This window comes from Paralichthys olivaceus, chromosome 20 (assembly GCF_024713975.1).
Source record: "Paralichthys olivaceus isolate ysfri-2021 chromosome 20, ASM2471397v2, whole genome shotgun sequence".
Taxonomy (NCBI): domain Eukaryota; kingdom Metazoa; phylum Chordata; class Actinopteri; order Pleuronectiformes; family Paralichthyidae; genus Paralichthys; species Paralichthys olivaceus.
The window spans coordinates 15,973,738-15,996,477 of record NC_091112.1 but is presented as its reverse complement, the minus strand read 5'-3'; the positions used below and the strand labels follow the sequence as shown (position 1 = coordinate 15,996,477).

Here is a 22,740-nt window from a genome sequence, read left to right as displayed (position 1 = left end):
TATACACTACTACTGCAAACATAAATACTATAGTAAAGTTATTGTTTTATATTATTGTATTATAGTCCTCCTCTGGTTAATGGATTAATATTATTAAATGTCACATTTAGTCTTTGGAAATGCAAATCAAAGGTGGGAGATTTCTTTTGTATTGTTGTTTGATATTTAATAATATTGCTGCAGACAGAATAATGAAATCTTAAGGTGACTTAGTGCTACTACTCTACTTGATACATGTGTATGCAATATGGAGATAGGGTCAAAGATTTCTGTTGGATTACTATTATTATTATTATTATTATTAAGATCAGATTCATACATTTACATATTCTTATTACGCTTTTAATGTATTGTTTGTACACATGTATTTTACAATTTGTTTTTAAACTAACACTCTTACTTACATTTTTGTATTTCTATTCAAAGTTATTGTATAGTTCTGTAACATAACCCATTTCAAAGTAAAGGGTTAAATAAAGTATTTCTGATTCTAATTCTGAAATATCATTCAGAGGTTTTCAGATTATATCACAATCACTGTGTCTCAATTCAGGAGCTGCGTCCTTCAGAGGATATGGTTTACAGGGCCCACGAAGTCTGGACGGATTAAAGACGGTCAAGTTGCCTTGCTGAGAGCCAATCGCTCTTTAGATGCAGCATTTGATTTATCATTTGATTGTCAATTGTACATGTTTTTTTTCATACTGGTGTTCCATAGATCAGTGGTGTTGTTAGGCAGTAAAACCAACACATTGAGAACAATGCATTAAATAAAACTAACCCACACGAGGCGGAGAGGGGAAGTGAACGTGGAGGTTCGGCGCCATGTTCGCTCTTCGTTCGCTGTGTCCTCACATCAGCCTTGCAGCTAAAGCATGTGTGATTTTTGCTGTGGTTTAAACATGTGAAGTCACATGGACGGGACACTAATGGCCCGTGTTTAACTCGCTGTACAACCTTGGTTGTAAATGAAGGTTACATCCATTATCTGCGACCTTTAGGCCCATTGAACTCCTCTCCTCTCAGAACTGCCTCCCTCGCTCAATTCACTCTGAGCTTCAACAGCCTCACGGTTTAAAACTTAATTATTCATGTTACTCTTTGCTTTTGCTTATACTTTGTTATAGAAGACAAATAACTTGTCATTGCATATCCCAACTTTTTTCATTTAGAGGTAAAATAAAGACAAATTCATCCACTATGAGCTGAAATATTCATATCATTTTTATTTCTAAATGATGTTTCTTGTTTGTGTTTTAGAACAGTGCTTAGTAAATGCCTCTAAATTAAATGGCTGATCATGATGGCTATTTGTTGTTTGGTGTGTGCCTGGTTATCCCATGAGCCTCTTCGGCAAATTGCACCGTCAACAGGGGACAGCGGGGGGTGGGGGCAGGGTCACGCTGAATAAGGAAGCAGGGCTGTGATTGGTCGGAGGCAGGATGGGGATTGGACGAAGCTGAGCGAGTGATTGAATGGGACCCAGAGGGCTGGAGGGAGGTAGAGAGGGGATAATGAGTGGAGAGAGAAAGAGAGAGGCACAGAGATAGCAGCAGATGGACTGCTGCACACTGACGGACTGTATGTGTGACAAATAACAGTGGAGTGTTTGTGTTTGTGTGTGTGTGTATAGGATCATGGTTGTGAATGGGTGAGTGTCTTTCATGTGCTCTGGTATTGGATGCAGAGAACAATAATCCTCCTGGAGAAAAGGACACAGAGTGGACAGCAGACTAAGCACGCTCCACACTTCAGCTGCTTTCAGTGCAGGTGCAAGCTCAGCAGTCTGTGGTGAGACTCATGTCAGTGTAGGAGTTTCTCCATAAATGCTGGAGACTGTAGCGGGACACCTCGGTCACATCTTGTTTTTACTTTAGCCTGAGAGGGCACATTTGTCTTCATCAGCAGCCAGGACTGTTTGCAGTTTGCACCTTTGGGAGCACGAGAAGACGCCATAGACAAGATTCTCTATGATGAAGATGAGTCTGGACCCGGTGCAGGTGATGAGCGGACAGGTCAAGGAGCTCAGAGTTACCCCCTCGTCCAACGGAGACAGCAGAGGATCATGGGAGGAGAAGGAAGAGTTTGATCAGGATAACTTGGGCCTCGGCACCAGGCCAAAACCAGTGAGTGTCCCTGACTGTTTTCTGTGCTCATATGTCATAGTGTGAAAGTTCCACCTCATCGTGGAGCGAGGGCCTCTTGTTAAAGCAGTTACCTGACGACAAGTTTCTCCCTCTCTCCTCTGCCCCTGTTCATCCTCCTCATTCAGATGTTTACATCGTCCACATGCAGCTTTAAGTGTAGCTTATAACTATGGGGCCAGTGGGAGGGAGGGTTGGGGTCAGGCAAGGTGAGACAGTGTCTGAGAAAAATTTGAATTTTTGGTTTAATGGTTACACACAAGTTTAATCTTAATGCAGTTAATGTCAGGGTTTTTAGGGAGGATATTTGTCATTTTTTTTGGCCTTCATATGTTTTCACTCTTCAAAACATGTCCTGTCTGTATTTCAATATGACTGTGAAGATTCACAGCAGATTAACAGGTCAACAAATCTAAATGTGTCATGGTAACTGCATGGCACAGTCTTGTATAGAGGTAGATGAGAGGGTCACAAAGAGGTAATTCTTTAAACAGACATTCTAGGTGCTGTTCTGTTCTGTGAAGAACAGTTTGATCGCTCAAACTTCTCAGCAGCAACTTTCCAACATTAGAAACTCAACTCCAGCATGTGAAAGGTTATCGTGCATCTGATCTGATGATTAAAGAGAGAACCAGACTCACTGACTGGCACAGTTCGCTGCTGTTTATAGCACTGCAGGATGTCAACATACTGCACAGGGCACAGTCGCATTTTCCAGGATGTCAGGGGGCGGGGTGGCTGCTGGGCCGGACTGAGAGATCTCTGAGTGAGAACGACTGAAATGTAATACACAAGAGAAAAGAGGGAGATATAAGAGGAAAACGGATGAGAGTAAGGAGAAGACTGGTGAGGAGACTAACTGAGAGCAAGGTCTGAGAGCTAAATGTGGATAAAAGCTGAGTAATCTCTGCTGCTGGAGGATTAGTGACCACGCTGGTATATTTTCAGATTGTAAACATCCCTTAAACCATGTGGCAGTCATACCCCTGATCTACTGCTTTACTGTGCATTATCATAATGAAGATATGAGTCTAATGGAGAGCACAGATACGTCTCTGGGTTAAAGTTACTATATTTAGAGTTTAAAGACACATAACAGCATTACTGTGGAGCACGTGGTTATTCATCAGAGGTAATGGACCTGATAAATTACAGGGATTTTATTCTTATGAGATGGTTATAACTGAGCAGCATCAAGCTGTGGCCCTCATGACATCATTCTTCTTCATTGTTCTTACTGTGACGTACAGTATATGATTCCTGGTTGTTAACATTAAATAGGCTGCAAATGTTTACGGCATCAAGAGCTTTATTTAATTTAACTTTATTTCAACGAAGAATATTTGATTGACTCTTTGCTTTCTCAAAAAAAATCAAGAGACCGCATTCACCTCCTTTCCATAATCATATATTTCCATGGATGATTGGCCTGTCATGAAAAACTGCCTCCCCCAAGAGAAGGAATGTGAAAGATCAATAAGGAACAAAGGTGGTTTTTAGGAAGGGGGAGGATTGGCAGGGGGGATGCTGAGGATGTGAGCTACAAGGAGAACAGGTGTAAGGCAGGCAGTAAATCTTTTTTTTCCATTCTGACAGAAGAGTGAATCATCGTTAGCTTAAAGGTTCAGTGTGTAAGATTTAGGTGGAAGGAATCTATTGGCAGAAATTGGATATAAAATAATCCTAGTGATGTTTTCACTGGTGTGTTTCATCTAAGTTGTGAGACTCATGTGTAAATTGTTTTTTTCTTTACCATAGAATGAGCCCTTTATGTCTAAAAACTTGCTATTTACATGGAGGGGGGTCCTCTCTGTGGAGGCCGCCATGTTTTTTTTACTGTCGTCCAGACTGGATAAACTAAAACCTTTTGAGTTTTCATGACAACTGAAGTTCACCATATGTTCTCTGTCATGTGGGGAAGGGGAGGGTGACATGAGGGGTATTCTGCTGCAACATGCAACTTCACCTCTAGATGTCACAAAATTCTACACACTGAACCTTTAAGTATAGCTAACATTCTAGAGCGGCTCAAATCGGCCAACCACAGGTAACATTTCAGTATCAAGACACTTGAAGGGAAAGAAGTCTGACATTAAGGGAATGAAAATAGAATATAAAATATAAAAATGTAATATAATGAGAAAAAAGTAAAAAGAGAAAAAGGTAATATATACGAAGAAAAAGTAATACATTTACCACTCGTCATTTGAGTATTAGGGCCACTTAAAAGGTAAAGAAATTCAGAGATTTAGAGAATAAAGTCGCAATATTTTGAGAATAAAGTTGTATATTTACAAGAACAAAGTTGTGCCATTACGAGAGCAAAGTCGTAACATTACAAGAATAAGGTGGAGGAATATCATTAGAACAGTCTGTCATCGGCAATAAAATGACAATATTGTCTGTGTGATATTCTATGCGATAAGTTAGGAAACTACAGTGAGCATGGGCTCTATTTACTTATTCTCTCTCCCCCCCAATAAAATAAGTAAATTATGACTTTAATCTCCTGTTGTTAAAATACTCTATACTCTTGTAATACTCATTACAGCTTTATTCTTACAATATTACAACTTTATTCTCATATTATTATAACGTTATTCTTGAAATCTCCGATTTTTTTTCTTTGGCTCTAATGCACCATTTTATTGCAGCGAATGGCAAACTGAATAAAACTTAACTATATGAACTGAACAATCCTTTAGATGTGCTTTGTGTATGTGGGTGAGAAAACAGATATGATTAAAAGCTCATAGTAGATAGATTCCAGGGAAACCGGGACATTAACATTACCGTTTCTGGCAGCGAGTTCCTTCACACTCCTGTGTGACCATATCTGCTGAGGCCTGAACAGTCGGCATCATCACTGGCCTTTTACCTATCTATAAATACCAGCCCTACCACTGGCGCTCCCAGAGGAGATGAGGCTCATTGAGAGAGGACATGCAGTTAACACTACCAGTATCAGATCACAGCAGAGAAGTGTGGATCAAGCTCAAAGTGTGTGAGATGTTATTCATGGAGTAAACTGACTCGAATGGATAAGCTGCACCAAAGGTCTCGTACAGTCTGTGTCTGAGGGGTCTGTGATTTCCACTGGAAACGGAGCCCTTTAAAAAGTATTTTTGACCAGACTGTGTGGAACCTCTACAACTATCGCTTTTCATAGCTTCTAAACAATGTGTGGAAATGTATGTGTCAGATGTTGCATAGATAATAAGAGGCCAGAAATACTGTTGGAGGGAAAAGATGTGGGGTTTTCTATCTGATGAATAAAAAAAACAACTGTCATTCTGCTAAGGTGACAGGGAGACGAGCCCGGAAGGTGGAGGGAGGCGTGTTCTTCGTAAGTATCCCACATCATCACGTGCGGTCACTGGTTGTGTCCGTGGCGGGTGACCGACCATCGCCGCCATGCTTTCACCTTCCCCTTAACCTCCCCCACCATGCATGCATGGTCACAGACGCATCCACTCTACTAACCAGCAGCCTGACATCCATCACATGTGCCGTCCATGTTGATTCATCGCCTAATGGACAGTCACTGAGTCGATGAATCAACTCCCTGTGTCCACATCACTACTCAGCTCTTTGATCTCATGCTGTGATATTTGAATTTTGAGACTGATTGCATGCTTTGCCACAGGCTGAAAAGAAAATGTGTCTTATCGTATGTCTGAGGCTCAACTCAAAAACTTTTAACTTAAATCAAAAACATAAATACATACTACAATGATATTAAAGTATTTTTTCCATTTTCTTGGACGCTTTTGTTGAAGAAGGGCTGAGGCTTGAAATTGGTGGGCGGCCCCCATGCAGCTGATTGGCATGTGACGTCCGGCCTTGGAGACATGCTCCATGCAAACAAACAATACAAAGTGACAGTTTAATGTAGAACGGTTTGGAGAGGACTCACTAATGACAAGGAATAATTCTGAAGTACTGTAGCTCCAGAGCATTAACACTGGACAAGAGAACAGTCCATTACAAACAGGTTTAGAACAGGCATAATACTACTATAATAATTTCAATGCAACTACAAACAGTTGAAATTAGTAAAATGTTGTCATGAAATGAGCAATATGCAGATCTCAAGTTATGTTTCTTCCATTGTCATTACATTTGCTGTACTCATGCACATTTCAAGGTCCTGTGTGTTGAGTTAGTTCTGTCCTGACAACCTTTACTTGCAGCCTGGGGAAACTCTTTCTCTCTGGTGACAAAATAAAGCTATGCTTCTGAGTGTGTGGTACAAACACTAACCTTTACACACACACACACACACACACACACACACACATGTTTATATACACCATCAGTTTATTAGGTCACCTATAGCTAAACCTCATGCAGTCAGGTTTCAGATTGATTAGTCTGATCAGTTCTGGAGGATGTAGGTTGTGATGCTGATGAACTGTATTACATTATGGTGCATTATTATGTTCACCTCATTCAATTCAGTGAGGCTAGATAATAGACAAACCTCTTTGTATAATGCATTTCAGTGTAAAAGTCTGTGCAGTTGAATTATGTTTTCGTCTGATGTGGGTCAGGATTAATCCTGACCAGGTAACCTGTGTGTGTGTGACTGTGTGTGTGACTGTTTGTGTTAACAGGTGAGTAGGTGACATGTCAGGATGCAGCATAGCTGTGATAGAACTGGACTAAATACTGGGACAATGGCTCAGTGAACCCGTCGGCCTGTGGCCCAATTACCAGCACACAGCTGTCGAGGCACGGACACAAACATTCATGTGTCTTAATATGCAAATCTCTGCCCGAAATGGGAACAAACACAAATTGAATGTATGTGTGTATTATTTTGTGCATTTTATCCTCTTGCACTGCAGGTAATCCACTGAAATATTGCAATCACATATCAAGTTATAAAAACTATTAATAATGACGATTAAATAATCAATATAATCTCTATTATTAGATTTATTAGCGTGTAGTTTATCTTACCGTACCAAAAGACAAATTCACCCATATTACAAGCATACATTCATACACATGTGAGGAACGTCTTGGGCAGCAGTAGCTCAGTCCATAAGGATTTGGCTTGGGAACCGGAGGGTGGCCGGTTCAAGTCCAGCATGGACCATAATCATGGAAGGTGGACTGGTAGCTGGAGAGGTGTCAGTTCACCTCCTGGGCACTGCTGAGGTGCCCTTGAGCAAGGCACCGTACCCCCCAATCGCTCATAGGGCGCTTTTCCTGGGGCTGCCCATCACTCTACCATCTCTCTCCATAATGTGCATGTCTTGAGCCCTGTGTGTGTGTGTGGGATTGTGGGTTAATGCATGTATAAAATGAAAAACATGAGTGTAAAAAGAATTTCCCCTTGTGGGATCAATAAAGGAAGTTTACTTTACTTACTTTACTTATGGGAACAACAACCATCACACACACACACACACACACACACTACTCTGCTTTAAATGAGTTGGAGCCCATCAGCTGAGTTCCGTTGCCCGCTGTGGGCGCTGGTGCCCCCGTAGGAATGCTGCCCTCCCCCAGACTCAAGCACTCAAGCGTAAACACACACTTCAGGAAACATGAGCACAACACAAGGCAACGGCACCATCAACAACTGTTCACGGATTGTGTGTGGAGGAATAATCTCAGAAATGAGGAGGTATATATAATTATTTTATAACTGCAGCTGAGGGGCTGACTCGTAGCTTTGTTCACATGTCTAAATGTGCACCTAAAGCAAAGTGTATGTACAAAGTAAGACTTTACGATGGTATCTGCTGTTTCATACATCAACAGAGGCTGAAATATTCATGATATGAGATGCATCATTTGCGTGCCATAAATTTAACAGTTGTTAGTTTTATTTAGTCACACATTGTATGAAAAAATAATTTCCATTTAAGGTTTTAAATACTGTATTTAAATGAAATCATCTTCAATTATAATTTGAATATGTATTTCTGTTCTTTATTAATTTATTTATATTTGTCAATATTTTTATATATACTTAGGATTTTATTAATATTGTATTATTAATATTGTATTATTATTATTTCAGTAATTTACCATTTTGATACTATAATGTCATTCTAAGATATATGTGGGAGGTTGTATTACTGGGGATGGTTCAATAATACTAATACTGTATATAAAAGCAGTTCTGAAAAAGGGGGTTTTGAGTTTTGACATGGTCATGTCATCAAAAAGCCTTTCTTCTCACAAATAATTTTCATACAGTCCCTCAGAGAGTTTAAAAGAAGCTATTTATAAAGTGTACTCAGTTGTAGTGAATGAAACTGATCACATGGCTGAATAGTTTTCTTATCTCATGCTTATAGATTACACCATTCTACTAATGATAGAGCACATGTACACAGTGGAAGGCATTACTACACATCACTGGCATGACAATGGTTTTTCTGCATGTAGCCCAGCATGTATTGTGATGAGTTCTAATAAATCCTTTAACTGCATCTAAATAAAGTTTTAACAGTTTCCCACAAGGTCTTTGAAAAAACTAACTTCACAGCAGCTCTTGCATGCAGTTGTAAAAAGGAAAGTATTAATAGCAGGGTTTCCTTTGAGGGTCACCAGAGGTCAAATAAAGTGTCATCATCTTTCACTCATCCTCCCCCACATGTTTTCCAGTCATCATCTCAGTGGGTCTTTACTGCTCACTCATCATCTGTCCTCATCATATTCTATCATGTCGGTTCTTTCCCCTGCAGCCGAAGCCTGAGAACGCAGTGACCGTTGCCGTTTCCTCTCGCGTCCTTTTTCGGACTGAGCGTGAGCAGAAGGTGTTTGAGCAGGAAGGAGTGGAGGAGTATCTGAGATTCCAGATCGAACACGAGAACGAGCCCTTTGCCCCTGGGCCAGCTTTCCCATTTGTCAAAGTAAAAGTCAAACCAACACACAAATCTCTTAACAGACATAAACACAAACAGTCCAGACTATGACGGTGCCTGTACTAACTGGTGGTACTTTTGTCCTCTGACAGGCTCTGGAGACAGTCAACACTGGTCTGCGGGAGCTGTACCCACAAAGTGAAGAGCTGTTTGACATTGTTTTGGTGACATACAACCACGCACACGTAGGAATACGACTTATCAACACCATCAACCATCACAGTAAGTCCGAGCCTCAGTGTCCCCGTGCAAATAGAAGGTGCCTTGTTCCAACGATCTCTTTAAGAGTTAGACAACATGCCAATAAAACATCAGCCACAATAACAAGAGCTGTGAAGTTTATGGCTTTGGCGACATTCAGTCGCCTCGTCATGAGATACAATGTGGAAGACAGTAAAAGGGCCTTTAAATAGCTTTCTGCCACGGAGTAATGACCATTGATTGGTTCAAAACATTTCAACTGTCAAGCAGCCACACACATAGTAGCCTGACAAGCTCATTACTGTTTGCGTGTGTGGCTTACATGTAAGTTTGAATGATTTACTCAACTTTTTCACACATTACATGTTGGCTATTTCTGACGTCTGTTAAGCAATTGACACAATCTTTCGGCCCAAGTTATCAACTTTTCAAAATAAAAGCTCTGCAATTCATATCAATCTAATACCTGGTGATACAGCTACTGAGTTCAGATATCAAAGATATCAAAAATCTATCAATCGCTCAGTACTGCATCTCTGATACTTTATGGTATCCAAGTGTAATTTACTGAAAGTTGACGTCTTCCTTTTCTTTTTCTGTTCTTATGGAACAGTTATGACGCACAATCACAAATAACACTGCTGGTTTAAATGTTTATGATTTGGCACAGATGGGCATATTGTCCCATCCAGTTTGTTTTCATGGATCCCAAACTTTGCATGAGAAGCGGCGTGTGCATCTTTCAGACCCTGTTTTGTGCCTACGCAGCGGTTATAAATGAGACCCCAGGTCTGTATCTGGATAAATCATAATTCAGAGTCTGACTTTGGTCATGGGAACTGAAATGTTATATAATTATACTGTCAGTGAGTACAAGGTTTCCCACTGATTTCCAGCCCGAACCATGAAATTGATTATGTCTGGCTTTTACTAAACATTGCTGTGTCCATTTTTGTGTGTATTTACTGAACTCTTTCCTGATGCAACATTAAGGAAAAAAAAATATCCAGCACTAAAAGATTGATGTAATGAGATAATCCAGGTCGGTCAGGATCCTGAAGCAGACGTGAACTCAGCTGAGGAAAAAAACAAACAAATGTATCAACAGCTGACTATAGGATCCTTCCCAGGGAAATCTCAGACCCTGTGCTGTGGTGACATCTTCCTTCACAGACCACTTCCTGTTCCTCAGAGCTGCGGGCCGGGGTGAGCTCAGAGGATACGTCCTCCGGGAGGCAGGAATAATCCAGGGGGCCCGAAACAAAAACAGGTCCGATCGGAGCCGACAAAACAACACACAGCCTTCCAGATGCTTCCACGTTAGATCTCACTGGTGGCTCTCTGCATGAGGGGCCACAACGCATTCAAACAGTCTCCGACCTCTGCTTCTTTGCTGCAGAGTTAAAAGAAAACATGATCCCTCTCATGTCAGGAGATTAGAGCTTGATAAGCATCACTCAGTCCCTGTTCTTCGCTGGGGACATGACTATAAGAAGTGATTGAGACTGAAATATCGACATGCTCCTTTGGCTTTTCACATTCAAAAGTACAATTTATCATCTACTCACACTGGCTATTTATAACAGCAGCAGTTTGGAGTGTAAAGTTTCCCTCCTTGCATTTAGACGACTGGTAACAACCCCGCAGTTCACACATAGCCGTGAATGACAAACATAGGTGACGGACAGAAATTCAATACATCTCTTTAGCATGTATATGATCATAGGACCTGAGGGCTTAGATGATTGATGGGTCCTGTAATTTTCTCCATGTGAAGTAAATTGAGACTTCAAGTGATGACATTATCGTTCTCTGTGGAAATCAGAAGTGGAGCCATGACATGACCTCATATAAGCATCAGTATTCATAACATCTGACACCTGGCTGCCAGCAGAGGAAAGTATTAAACTGAGCGACGGAGCTTCACGTATGTAGACGAGACAGCGGCGGCGTCACGGTCCTGCTGAGTTCCTGCTCCCTGCCTCAGATCTTCAGAGCAAGCAAATAAATCATGCAAACATAAATGATATGATAACATTTTTGGAGAGGGAGTAGAAAAAAGAAGACACAAAGACATCAAGGGTGAGGACATTTTCCGTCGAGGGACTCCCACGCTCCAGCACCCAAGTTAGAGGCAGAGGACACGGGGGGGGGGGGTTGAACTGATGAGGTGTATAGTGCAGAGCCATGTAGGGGTTAAAACCCCACGAGGGCTCCACTACAAAGCTAAATAAACTGTTCACAAAATCAATTGGTCCTTTGAATGATGGAGGGATCACGCAGGGGACACAAACCAACATTGTCCCTCTGTTTCTTTTGCTTTCGGTCTGCCTCCAGCCTGTTTTTGAGTCATATCAAACAGTATCTGTTTTTGTTTCAGCCTGTATCGTATAGTTTTCACTCGAGTGCAGCACCACAGAAATCTTGCCTCTGCACATATCACTTGCTCACGCTTACGTGGACACAGTTTGTCTTTGGTTGTCCACAAGTCCTCAGGCTTTCTGTCATTAAGGATTGAATTTCTGATGGTGTCTTTAAGACGTTAATATCAAGGGCCAGCAGTCCCCCTATGAAACTAAAATTAAATTTAATAAATCTGGACTAGTGACAGTGACAACACATCATGGGAAGTGATACAGAGGCAGTCAGGGAACATACTTTACTTCTCTGTTACCTCTGAATCTGTACACATCCATTAGATGTATTATATGAATGTATTAACATGTGGTTTTTGTGATCAAATTACAAGAAGTCAGCTCTGAGTGCGTGCATTCACACCTGACATTAAAAATGTGGCCCGATATGCGTCTCAAGATCAGATCTCACCTCCCTGCTCTATATGCAGATGAACATGTACGACATTTCTTCTGGCAAAGATGCAGTGCATGGTGGGTAGCAACAAAAAAGAAGAAATCTAAATTACACAGACGACGTGCTCAACAAGTATGAGGGAAGGTCAAATGAAAAGAGACTACTGGTTGCATCATGGGAAATGTAAGATTCATCTGTTTTGAGGAGTAAAAGTCAGTCAGCTTCTGCAGCATCAATTTTTGTTTCTTTATCATGACTTCCCTCATCTTTGTGTAAATTCAATGTCAACTTGTTCTTTTTAGGATGAATTAAATCTGAGACAGGTTTCTTATCTACATTTCGATTAAATGTTCAAAAATTCAATTGTTACTTATATACACTAAACTATATACTCCTGTCTCTTTATAACAGACCCTCGTTCTCTCTGTTCCCCTCACGTATAACGGCTCGTTAAAGAGAACAGACTGAAATGATCCACATGATCTGATGATCTAACAGTCCCCCTCTCTCGTCACCCAGCGTCTCTCTGCTCCGGACAGAATTAAGAAACTCCCTCTGCCAAAATGCAAACAGACACTTTCCCACCAGTCTTAATTCCTCCTGCCCCTCATTTGTACAGCCCCGCCCCTCCCCTTCCCCTCTCTGGTCCACTTTTTCAGTGCTTGTAAGTTTATCCTGTCACCCTGTCTGTACCCCCGTCACCCCCCGCCCCCCCTCACCTCCTAAGACTCCTGAACCTGCGTATCACAAACTCCAACAGCCTGAAAGCCTCAGGCCCCAGTACAAGTGAGGATTTTAACATCAGCTTGATAAACATGTATAAAGATAATGGATCTGTGGCGCAGAGAATATACTGTGAAAAGAACAGTGGGTGATGCTCTTGCTGCTGTTTGTTTCTCTTGTCCTCAGACTTGTTCATTGAGAGGTTTTGTATGACGGGGGGAAGCAGTCCTATCGGCTACCTGAAGGCCTGGCAAACCAACCTCTACCTGTCCGCTGACGCCGACAAGGTCAGGGAGGCACTGGCTGAGGGTGAGCGTGCACACACACACACACACACACACAAGGGAATTACAATTACATATGATACATGTCATTCTTGGCTTAAGCATGAAAGATGGATGAGGTCACAGTTAGAACTTATTCTGGTTTAAACTATGATATGAAGCCTGTATGGGACATGAGAAAGATGATTATTGATGTTCCTGTAAAGATGTTTCTGATATTATCTGTGGCCTATGTACCTCCAACAAGGAGGTCAAATGCATGACTCTGCGTTTTTTAACAGGACTACAGAAAAACTATAAAACCAATTTCCATAAAATTTGGTTGAGGGGTGGGGCATGACCTTACGAAGAAGACATTACATTTTGGTGTTGATCCGGATCAGGGGACGGATCCAGGAGAACATTGTGAGATGAGACATCTTTCAAAATGTTCATCAGAGAATAATTTATGGATCTCTTGGAAAAACAATCTGCAATAGTTAGAGAACTGATATTTCTGTACAATTTGGTCCAGATCCAAATAAAAATCCTGGATCGAATTTAAATGTGGTTTCACAAAGGGACTGCATGTGAGTGCTGTTCTATTTATCAAATGTTGATAAATTACACTTGAGGATTATCTAAAGAGAAACTTGGAAGTAAAATATTCTTTATTTAAAGTATAAAATCGCATTTACAAAAGACTCACTTTTAACAATTAAGAATGGCTTTCAAGTGATTAGTTATTTCAGGATTTACTCATATACAGGACAATATGTTCTCTCAGTTATGCTCTGCTGTAAAATCTCAAGTGCTTTTTTTGAGTTGATTAAGCCAACTTGAATTAATTTTATTTATGGTCATGAAATACAGTTGTTCAACTCTAAGTGCAGAATCATTTAAAATGCAAGCTGTGAGCAGGTCTGATTTCTGATGAATAGAATATAAAACATGTGTGGTTCTCCCTTTAAACTTCAATTTAAAAGGAGATAAGTATGAAGATCAAATTCTTGCATGAACTCTGACGCACATTAAGTGTGTCTCAGTGTGCTGGGGGTATAGGTTGTGAATTATCCCTCTCCTGTTTGCATAATAAGTGACTGACATCTTCTCCAATTCTATCGTAACATTACCATAAATCAGCATATTCATTTTCCTCCCTTTGTATTTGCTTGATGGATTCCTGCGTGCTAGACAGGATATCAAGACATACACTCAGAGGAAGAGCAAGAGGCAGAAAGATCCCATTTGCTCAGAGTGAGGAACTGAAAATGTAGGATTATTTGAAAACACAGGGATACGCTTCAGAAGGTTTTATATTTGTACAGTGCAGCACATTTCATGCTGCATTATTGTTGCTGTCAAAAAGGAACAGCACATAGTGAAATAAGGTGACGGACAAGGCTGAAAAAAACCATGTAAACAAAAAAGGATGAAACCAGTTACAGATGCTGCAAACTAAACAACACTGTCATGCAACATTTTACACTGCAGTCTAATAAGGAAGATGTTACAATTGCGATTGGTTATACGATACGTTAAATATAAATAAAACGTGAATTAACAAATGATCAATCTATGGTCTGAGTTAAACATGTCTTCTTCTACCTACTCTGATAAATAACACCAATTCTGAAATCACTCAAACTCAAAGCCACACACAAGAACACTTACAAAGCAAATTTAGTTTCACTTTATTATAACATTGAAGATACAATTTTCACTGCAGATAAACCAAGTAGGATGAACACAAAGTTTCTAACTTGGTGAATTCAATATGTTCTAGATTTTCACTGTCTAGCAAAAGCAGAACACAACACACATAATACATCTGCTAATCTGTGCATGCAGAGGCCTGAGGGGAAACAAACTGCACCAATGACTAATCACAGCGTGACCACAAACCTCTCAAGGTGACTTCAAGGACACTCTTCATGTGACTTACAAGCTTAATGTCACTAATGCAGAGACGCTGCGAGGCACACAGCCACCAACGACCTCCACATACCACACACACGCACGCACGCACGCACGCACGCACACACACACACACGCACATGCAAAGTGAAGTACCCTTGATATTTTACTTGAAAGGTCTATCTAATTAGTTGTAAAGCCATCAGTCGATACTTTGTGTGCGCTGAAGGCCTCTACAAGTGTTCCTTTTTTTTTACTGCAGCTGTAACGACATCAGTGGAAACCTTCCCCTGATTTGTTCCAGTTACTGTAAGGATGTGAAGGGAAAGGGCAGACTGGTTTCACTGCACCTGAGCAAGTAGAATTCTCTGATCCAACCAGCTTGTAAAGTACAGACTCAGAGGTTGTGCTTTTTGCCCCTGGTTGGTTTGTTATTTTGGCAGGGCTCCACAAAAACAACAGAACGGATGTTCATGAGGATGGAACATGGGTTGAGAATTACAGTTTGGAGTGGTTCTTACTTTCCTTTACTTTTTGGATGCAATTTGTTGACATTTACATATAAACTATCCTTTGGATGTAGATATCCAAGGGAAGAGCTTATGCATATTAATAACAAAAAAGATCAGGCATAGTAAGGGGACTTATTTCTATGAGTTTGTGCAATGTGATTGAATTTAGGTGGACTGCTGGGCTTTGGCAGAGGTATCGACTCACTGAGAGACATTTTAGTCTTTCATTAGTAAAAGAAATACTTGATGCTTCAATGTCATGATTATCTGATCAGTGCTGCTTTGCTTGTCTCTCTTTTGTCTTAAGGGCCAGATACCTTCAGATACCTTCAGATAGCTTCAGATATAGTCAGAGATATGGTTGTGTTGCATGGACACTCCTTTGCTGCTAGGACTGCTGCAATTAAGAATAGCTGTAGTTTAAAAGGTGTGTGAGGCTGCAGCTGGACTCTTCTGAACAGAGCATAGCTGATAGAGAACACCCTCTGCTGGACCACAAGGCAAACTACTTCAAACCGAATGTTGAATTCACATTAGTTATTACAGTTGCAATAGGGACAATTTGATTATTTTCCACACATTAAAACAATTTTACTTTAAATAAAACACTGGCAGCCCTGTTTTATTTATTCAAGAGAAATGAAGCAAAGTCAAGTTCAATATACAAGTTAATGTCTGCAGGTATTCAAGTATCTATGGCTTTAATTTAAAGTGAACCAAATGAGTTGAGGTAGAGTAAGCAATGTGAAAGTAAAACAAGATGACAAAGTTGAGTGAAGTTTCTTGTAACCCATTCTTACCTCGGTGTGTGTCTGTGTGAAGGCATCGCAGCAGCCACCATGTTCATGCCAGAGAAGCAGACGGAGGTATCAGAGTCCCAGCTGAGGGTGGCGTTCGACGGAGACGCTGTCCTCTTCTCTGATGAGTCGGAGCGCATCTTCAAGGCCCACGGGCTGGACAAGTTCTTCGAACACGAGAGGGAGAATGAGGACACGCTGTTGGATCATGTGTGTAGTTTTAACTGGACATTTTTTCCCTTGAATATTAGCTAATGCATTGACACATTGGATTTATTATACCAGCTCAGACTAAGTTATCATGGCGTGAGTGCAGTTTGCATTTCACTCTGAAGTTAGTTATAAACCCTAATCTTCTTTCCAGCCTTATACTGTCATGCAGCTCTAATCACCTGTAAAAGATTATGCAGATGGTGGTGATATAAAATCCTTTTCATTAACTGATTATTCTATGAATAAATTATGCAAATGTATGTGATAATAGTTTCAAAAGTGACTGGGAGTCAGGCTGCCATTTATAAAATTGGCTGTGCAGGCTTCACACTGTGCCCCATTAAAATAAAAATACACAAAACGCAAGACGCTGAATCACTAGAGAACACACAATCTCACCAGTGCTCATTGTAATCTGTTCCTCTCTGGCAGGGTCCCCTGAAGGGCTTTCTGGAAGCACTGGGGAAGCTCCAAAAAAAGTTTTACGCCAAAGGCAAACGCATGGACTGCCCCATCCGGACCTACTTGGTGACAGCTCGCAGCGCGGCCAGCTCTGGGATTCGGGCGCTGAAGACGCTCCGGGCGTGGGGCTTGGAGATTGATGAGGCCCTGTTTCTGGCGGGAGCCCCGAAGGGCCCAATGCTGGAGAAGATCAGGCCTCACATCTACTTCGACGATCAGATGTTTCACGTGGAGGGAGCGGCCGAGATGGGCACCATCGCTGCCCACGTGCCCTACGGCATTGCACAGAAACACAACGCCAAACAGATACCCGGTGTGGGGAAGTAGACAGCAAGACTCAGGATTAAGCTGGAAACGGAACAAGAGAAGAAGTGTGGAGTCGAGGACGTCTGGAGAGATTGGAAAGATGACATTTTATTGTATGTGGAAATGTATCATTTCCACAATGTAGGAATTGTATTTTAAGTGTCTTTTATCACTGTGCAAACTGTTTTAGCTTATAATCTTAGTCCAGGTAGAGGTCAAGTAGAGGTCTGGTACCTTAGGTGGCATGTTAAAGTGTTTCGTGTTAACTTGATTCATATGCATGGGTGCATATAACTTTTTTTGTCTGGTTCTCGAGAGATCAGCGGGAGAAGAATGACACTTTAACGTGGTATTATTTATTTTTGAGGGAAAAAAATCAAAAATGTATCAGATTAATGAATCAATCAAATTTTAATTTGCATATATTCACAAGCCTTATTCACAAACCAAATTTTGCTCATAGGGCTCAACAAAGTGCGACATCCTCTGAGGCTGAGGAAAAACGACACCAAAAAACTTTTGACAGGGAGAAAAACACAGAAACTCAGAGGGAGTCAAAGGTGAGGGATCCCTCTCTCTCAGGGCGGACAGATGTACAACAGATGTCACGTGTAATGGAGCACATCAACAAAAACAACAATTTTTACAACACTCGTGGGAAAAAATGTGTTTATCATAACTACAGAGGTATCAGTGTTAAAAGTGTTAAAAGAGCAAGTCTGAGGAGCAGCACTGACAAGTGTAATGATAGAGGTACTGTCAGTAATGGTAGTACACATGAGTAGTCACATTGTATATCTAAGCAATCTAGTTGTAATCATAATCCACGATCAGATGACGGACCTGCAACGTGAAAGCACAAGGACTCCGGGGACGAAGTCAAGTCAGTAATGAAAGGATTCATATCTAATTTGGAGCTCATGAATTGGTCATCTCAGTTGACCAGCCTTGTCCCTGTCAGCTTCACTGTCTTTGCTGTACCTGTGTGTCCACGGTCCAGTAGGTACCATCAGCTCATCACTGCTGGGAGCAGAAGAGGGAGACCATCTATTCATTTGAATGGTATGAAACTTTCCGAGTTCCACTAAGGAATGTTCTGTTAATGCTGCGGTTATGTGCACCCCTGTATGTGTCTACACAGGAATTTCAAAGGTGCTTGATTGCCATGGCAACCTGAACCTCTTTCTCTCACTACCGCATGCATTCATGAAGAAGAAGCCTCTTCAGCTGGAGGATTACAGAGTGAATGGATTCGCTGTTTAAGTAAAGCACAGACTTGACTCTTTCAGTGATTGAGCCATAAGCACAATGCAGAGACACTATAAGGTTTAATGTTACAGTGCTGTGCATGAGAGTCCTGACTCAAAGTTTATGTTTCATTCATTTCAGATTGACTTCATGAGAATGTGACACTGCTAGACTACTATGCAAAAAGTATTTAGCGTATGTTACTGCAGATAGAGATATTATATACTAGTGTTTGTCCAAAATAAATATAGGAAGCCATACATTTCAGTTGGGGCCTTAAATTCAAGTAAGACACAGATTTCAACCAGACCAGCAGTTTGGTCAGTGCAGCACTTTGAATTGTGCGATGCATTCAAATTCAGTGCAGACAGTAATAGTCACGGCAATGAATCCTCCAAAATCCATGAGTTATTTCCATCACCACTAAGGTGAGTGTCCTCAAAGGCCATCTGAGGTCAGCACAGGACAGAGCAGCCTGATCAAGATGGAGGGAATTCTGATCATTCTGTTCTGAAATGGAATGAAATGTTTGATAAGAACTCGCTCAGGCCGAAATGGAAGGTGACAATTTGACCCCAGTGTCAAATGTATTAAATTTACATTTGAGGATTTTACTGCAAAACAGAAGTGTATTTGTTTCAAACAACAGTTACTATATATACCTCAGGTTGTTGTGTACCCATGGAAATTAGTTATCTTAATATGGTTTCAGAAAAATGAGCCATCAACCTTTGGCACAACTTGGTGATGGGGGAAAATGATCATAGCGATGATAAACTGAGCCCTGCGTGTGTAAATGGTGCCACCATTAAAAATCAAACAACTTTGTTATTGCCGTTAATTTAACAAAGGCAAAAACGGACACTTAATGTAAAACCATATATTTGTTTACTGTTCAAAATGTTACTTGAACATTTTAGGGAAGGATTGATCTGTTATCTTTGTGCGTTAGAAAGAATGTATGTGTACATGTACTTTTGTGTACGTACAGCATGATGTACATGGACATTGTAACACTTGTATAATGGTGATCAAACATCAACATGAACTTGTAACAGTGACACAGAGTTTGTGTATGTGTGTGTGTGTGTGTGTGTGTATGAATGAAGTGAACGATGACTGACAATTGGCAATTTACCCCCCCACATCACTAGCTGGTTTTACCCCACAACCACCATTTTGACTGTTTCATAGCTCAGATTAACAGTTATGTTAAGTTAATTAGGTTTGTAGCTCACATTGACTTAAATGAACACGTCACAATGACCAACATGTCTATTTGAATTGAGATAGAAGACTAATACATGATGAATTCACTTTGCATGTCAGAACTTTTTTTTTAATGGTTACCTAGATACAGGGGGTGGCTCATTATACCCACTGGCTTGAATTACCCCGAGCTGGGGTTTTGAACCACTGACCCGCTGGTGGACGAGCCGCTGTACCTCCTGACCTACAGCTGCCCCTTACAGTCCAGGGGCCATTAGCATGGTTTATCTTGTGTAAAAATCCACCAAGAAGTGTCTGAGGGAATTAAAGCCCGTGTGAAAAGAGTTATGATCCCTTAAATGTGCATGAGGCATCTATCCCTAAAGGTTGAATAATTCTACTGCCCCCTCCTGTTAGCTGAGGCTAATACAAACTCTGCTTCGGTGCTGATCAATGGTGTGAAATAACCACTTTAACTCCATCTGGCAATCAATACCCAATTGGTAATCAGTTACTCATCCCGGTCACAGTGTGACTTCTGTTGGACTGGAAAACACAAATTCGTCGTCCTTTGACAAAATAGGCAGCACTGGCCGTTTGTGAATGTTAGTCCACTTCACGTCGCTCTGTCAGCGCTGGCAAGTGGCTGCGGATCTGCCACCTGGTGTCTCATTATTATTACTATCAGGGGGCAGAGGAACCTGGAGCTCAGGAAATGACAATGTTTCATTTCACAGCCAAAACATCATCGACATAAAAAAAGATTTGTCTTTTGGTCTGAAATTATTTGAGCTGAGTTATCAGAGGATGAAAGTTCAGCGTGTTTTGCTATTCAGTCAGGACAGTTTGGCATGGAGCAAGTAATGCTTGAACATTCGAAGTACAGGTTTAAGACAAATACAGATCCTTATAAAAAAAAAGGCACTGCAATGAGAAAATGTCAGAAAACTATTTGGACAATAAATAAAAGCATTAATTAATACACTCTTTACTCATTGATGAAAACAGCCACAGACTGAAAGACTGGCAACAGTTCCCTAATGAAACTGCAGATCTAGCATTTTATTTTGGATCTGCACCAAATCACGCACACTCAGTCCCCCAAACAGTCTCTGAAAAATCAATGAAAATGTTGAAAAACACTTGCAGTGTTAAAGTAACACTGATCTGGACGTGTTCTTCCCTGACCCAGAACACATCCTTGCATCATCATAATGGTAATCCACCCAGTAGTTTATGTGGCAATGTGTATTCTTCCTGAGCCACAGCCGCAAACAAACAAACAGACAAACAAAAGAAACCATAAAAAAACATGCAAATTGAACACAGTACTCCTGAATAGAGACTCAGTGCACTTCTTCTGTTAACCATGGGGTGGCAGCTCTAGATTGTGAAATGACTTGCTGCAGCAGACGCCCCTCTATCTTATTTAAGATGAAAAATGTGAAGAAAATCATCAGTTGTCACTAATCCAACAGTTGCGTGTTTACTGCCGTTACCTTTAATAATGCTAAATTATATCTGTATGTGTTTCCTTCTTTCCCTCCATCCTAATTTCTTATTACTTCTTCCTTTTGTCCCATCTCTTTCCACATCTTTTCCCTTGTTCACGCTCTTCCAAGAGAGCAGAATCACATTACTACCCACACGTTCCTTCCCACTTTCACATCTCTCTGATAAATGAGTTCATATTCCCAATCATTCCAGGTTGAATTGAATCTTCCCAGCAGAGTCTGTGTGATAAAAGCCAGAAAGCGGCAACATCCAGCGCTGGTCTAACTGGCGCCATTATGCTAACAACACCGCAGGGATGGGCCCTGCTGGTAAACGCTGATTGATTGACAATTCATGTGAATTTTCTAAGCTGCAAAAAGAAAAAAGAAAAAAAAAACAGCAGCGAGATGATGGGCACAGGCTGCAGGGGCAGATAGATTAGATAAAGCCAGGAGGCCAACTCTGGAAAGTCCATGCACAGTTCATAACGACAAGACGTGCACAGGCGGCCAGTTGTATCCATAAATAGAGAGTAACCATCAGCAGGAATGGAGGAGAGTGAAAGAGAACAGATTGAGATGGCGCCTGAAGACAGAAAAGACCATAACAACCAGAATCCTGCGTCGTGCAGATACAGGAGGTAAATGCTGGAAGGTGAAGCTGCAGGATATTGTTCAGGCCTCTTTTCTTCTTCAAGGCAGAGGTCAGACAGCTGTTTTTTGTGATGCAAGGACAATCACGCAAGAGCATGCGGTTCTATCTACTGCGATTGATGACCAACCGTGGGACATTATGTAACAGCCCATAAGCTCAAACATAAGCTGTCTTACTGCCAGATGTGACCTAGAGAGGGGAGGCTGAGTACATGGGGGGTTGGTTGGATAACAACATGAAGAAAGACAGAAGAGAGAATAGATAGATGGGGAGGAGAGGAAAGGAGAGGAGCACTTGCCCCAAAGACACAGATATGCAGAGTGTTATTTTCCTTCTGCTCAGTTACAGAGCAGCGTGGCTCCTGTGGAGGGAGAAGATGGGTGACTCATCTGCCGTTACAGAGAAGCTGGTCAGACTCAGAGCGGCTCTGCAGTGGGAGAGCAGTCCGCGAAATCTTTTCGATCTGTTCCAACACACTTATTATTTTTTCTGTCCGTCACACTCAAGCATTTTTGCTTTTACACTCTTCTCTGACATCTCTGCAGAAGTTTTTTAATTAGCGGCAGAGGTGAAAGCCCCTTTCCGGAGGCTTTTTCCTCATCAAAGTGTCACTTTTAAAAATGAAAAAGAAGACAGCGGAGTAAGTGACCCGGCTCCTGGATGTTGAGTCAACACGGTGAACTCTCCGTCAGATTAGTAATGTGCAGTATCCTTAGTGATGCTGCTTCAAAAAGGGTGTGGGTGTGTGTGTGGGAGAGAGAGAGTGGGAGAGAGAGAGAGAGAGAGAAGCAGCAATTCTACAGAGAAGGTGTGTTAGGTAACAACAACGCAAACTGTTTTTGGTGAGTGTGTATATATAAGTGCATGTGTAGGTGTGAGAGGGAGAATGTGTGTGTGTG

The 22,740-nt window shown here is 41.2% G+C and overlaps 1 protein-coding gene across 2 annotated transcripts; it reads left to right on the top strand.

Annotated features, from left to right (window-relative positions):
- Positions 1-1,486: 1,486 nt before the first annotated feature.
- On the top strand, positions 1,487-19,545 carry nt5c1aa (5'-nucleotidase, cytosolic IAa). Of its 2 annotated transcripts, XM_020090356.2 has the most exons (7): positions 1,488-2,126; positions 5,446-5,490; positions 8,852-9,019; positions 9,124-9,253; positions 12,953-13,075; positions 16,281-16,465; positions 16,901-19,545. In XM_020090356.2, the coding sequence occupies exons 1-7, from the start codon at positions 1,971-1,973 to the stop codon at positions 17,255-17,257; spliced, it is 1,164 nt and encodes a 387-aa protein (XP_019945915.1). In that variant the 5' UTR covers positions 1,488-1,970; the 3' UTR covers positions 17,258-19,545. The 2 variants fall into 2 exon arrangements, with proteins under 2 accessions (XP_069372769.1, XP_019945915.1); XM_069516668.1 differs by lacking the exon at positions 5,446-5,490 and having other exon boundaries at positions 1,487-2,126.
- Positions 19,546-22,740: the final 3,195 nt, after the last annotated feature.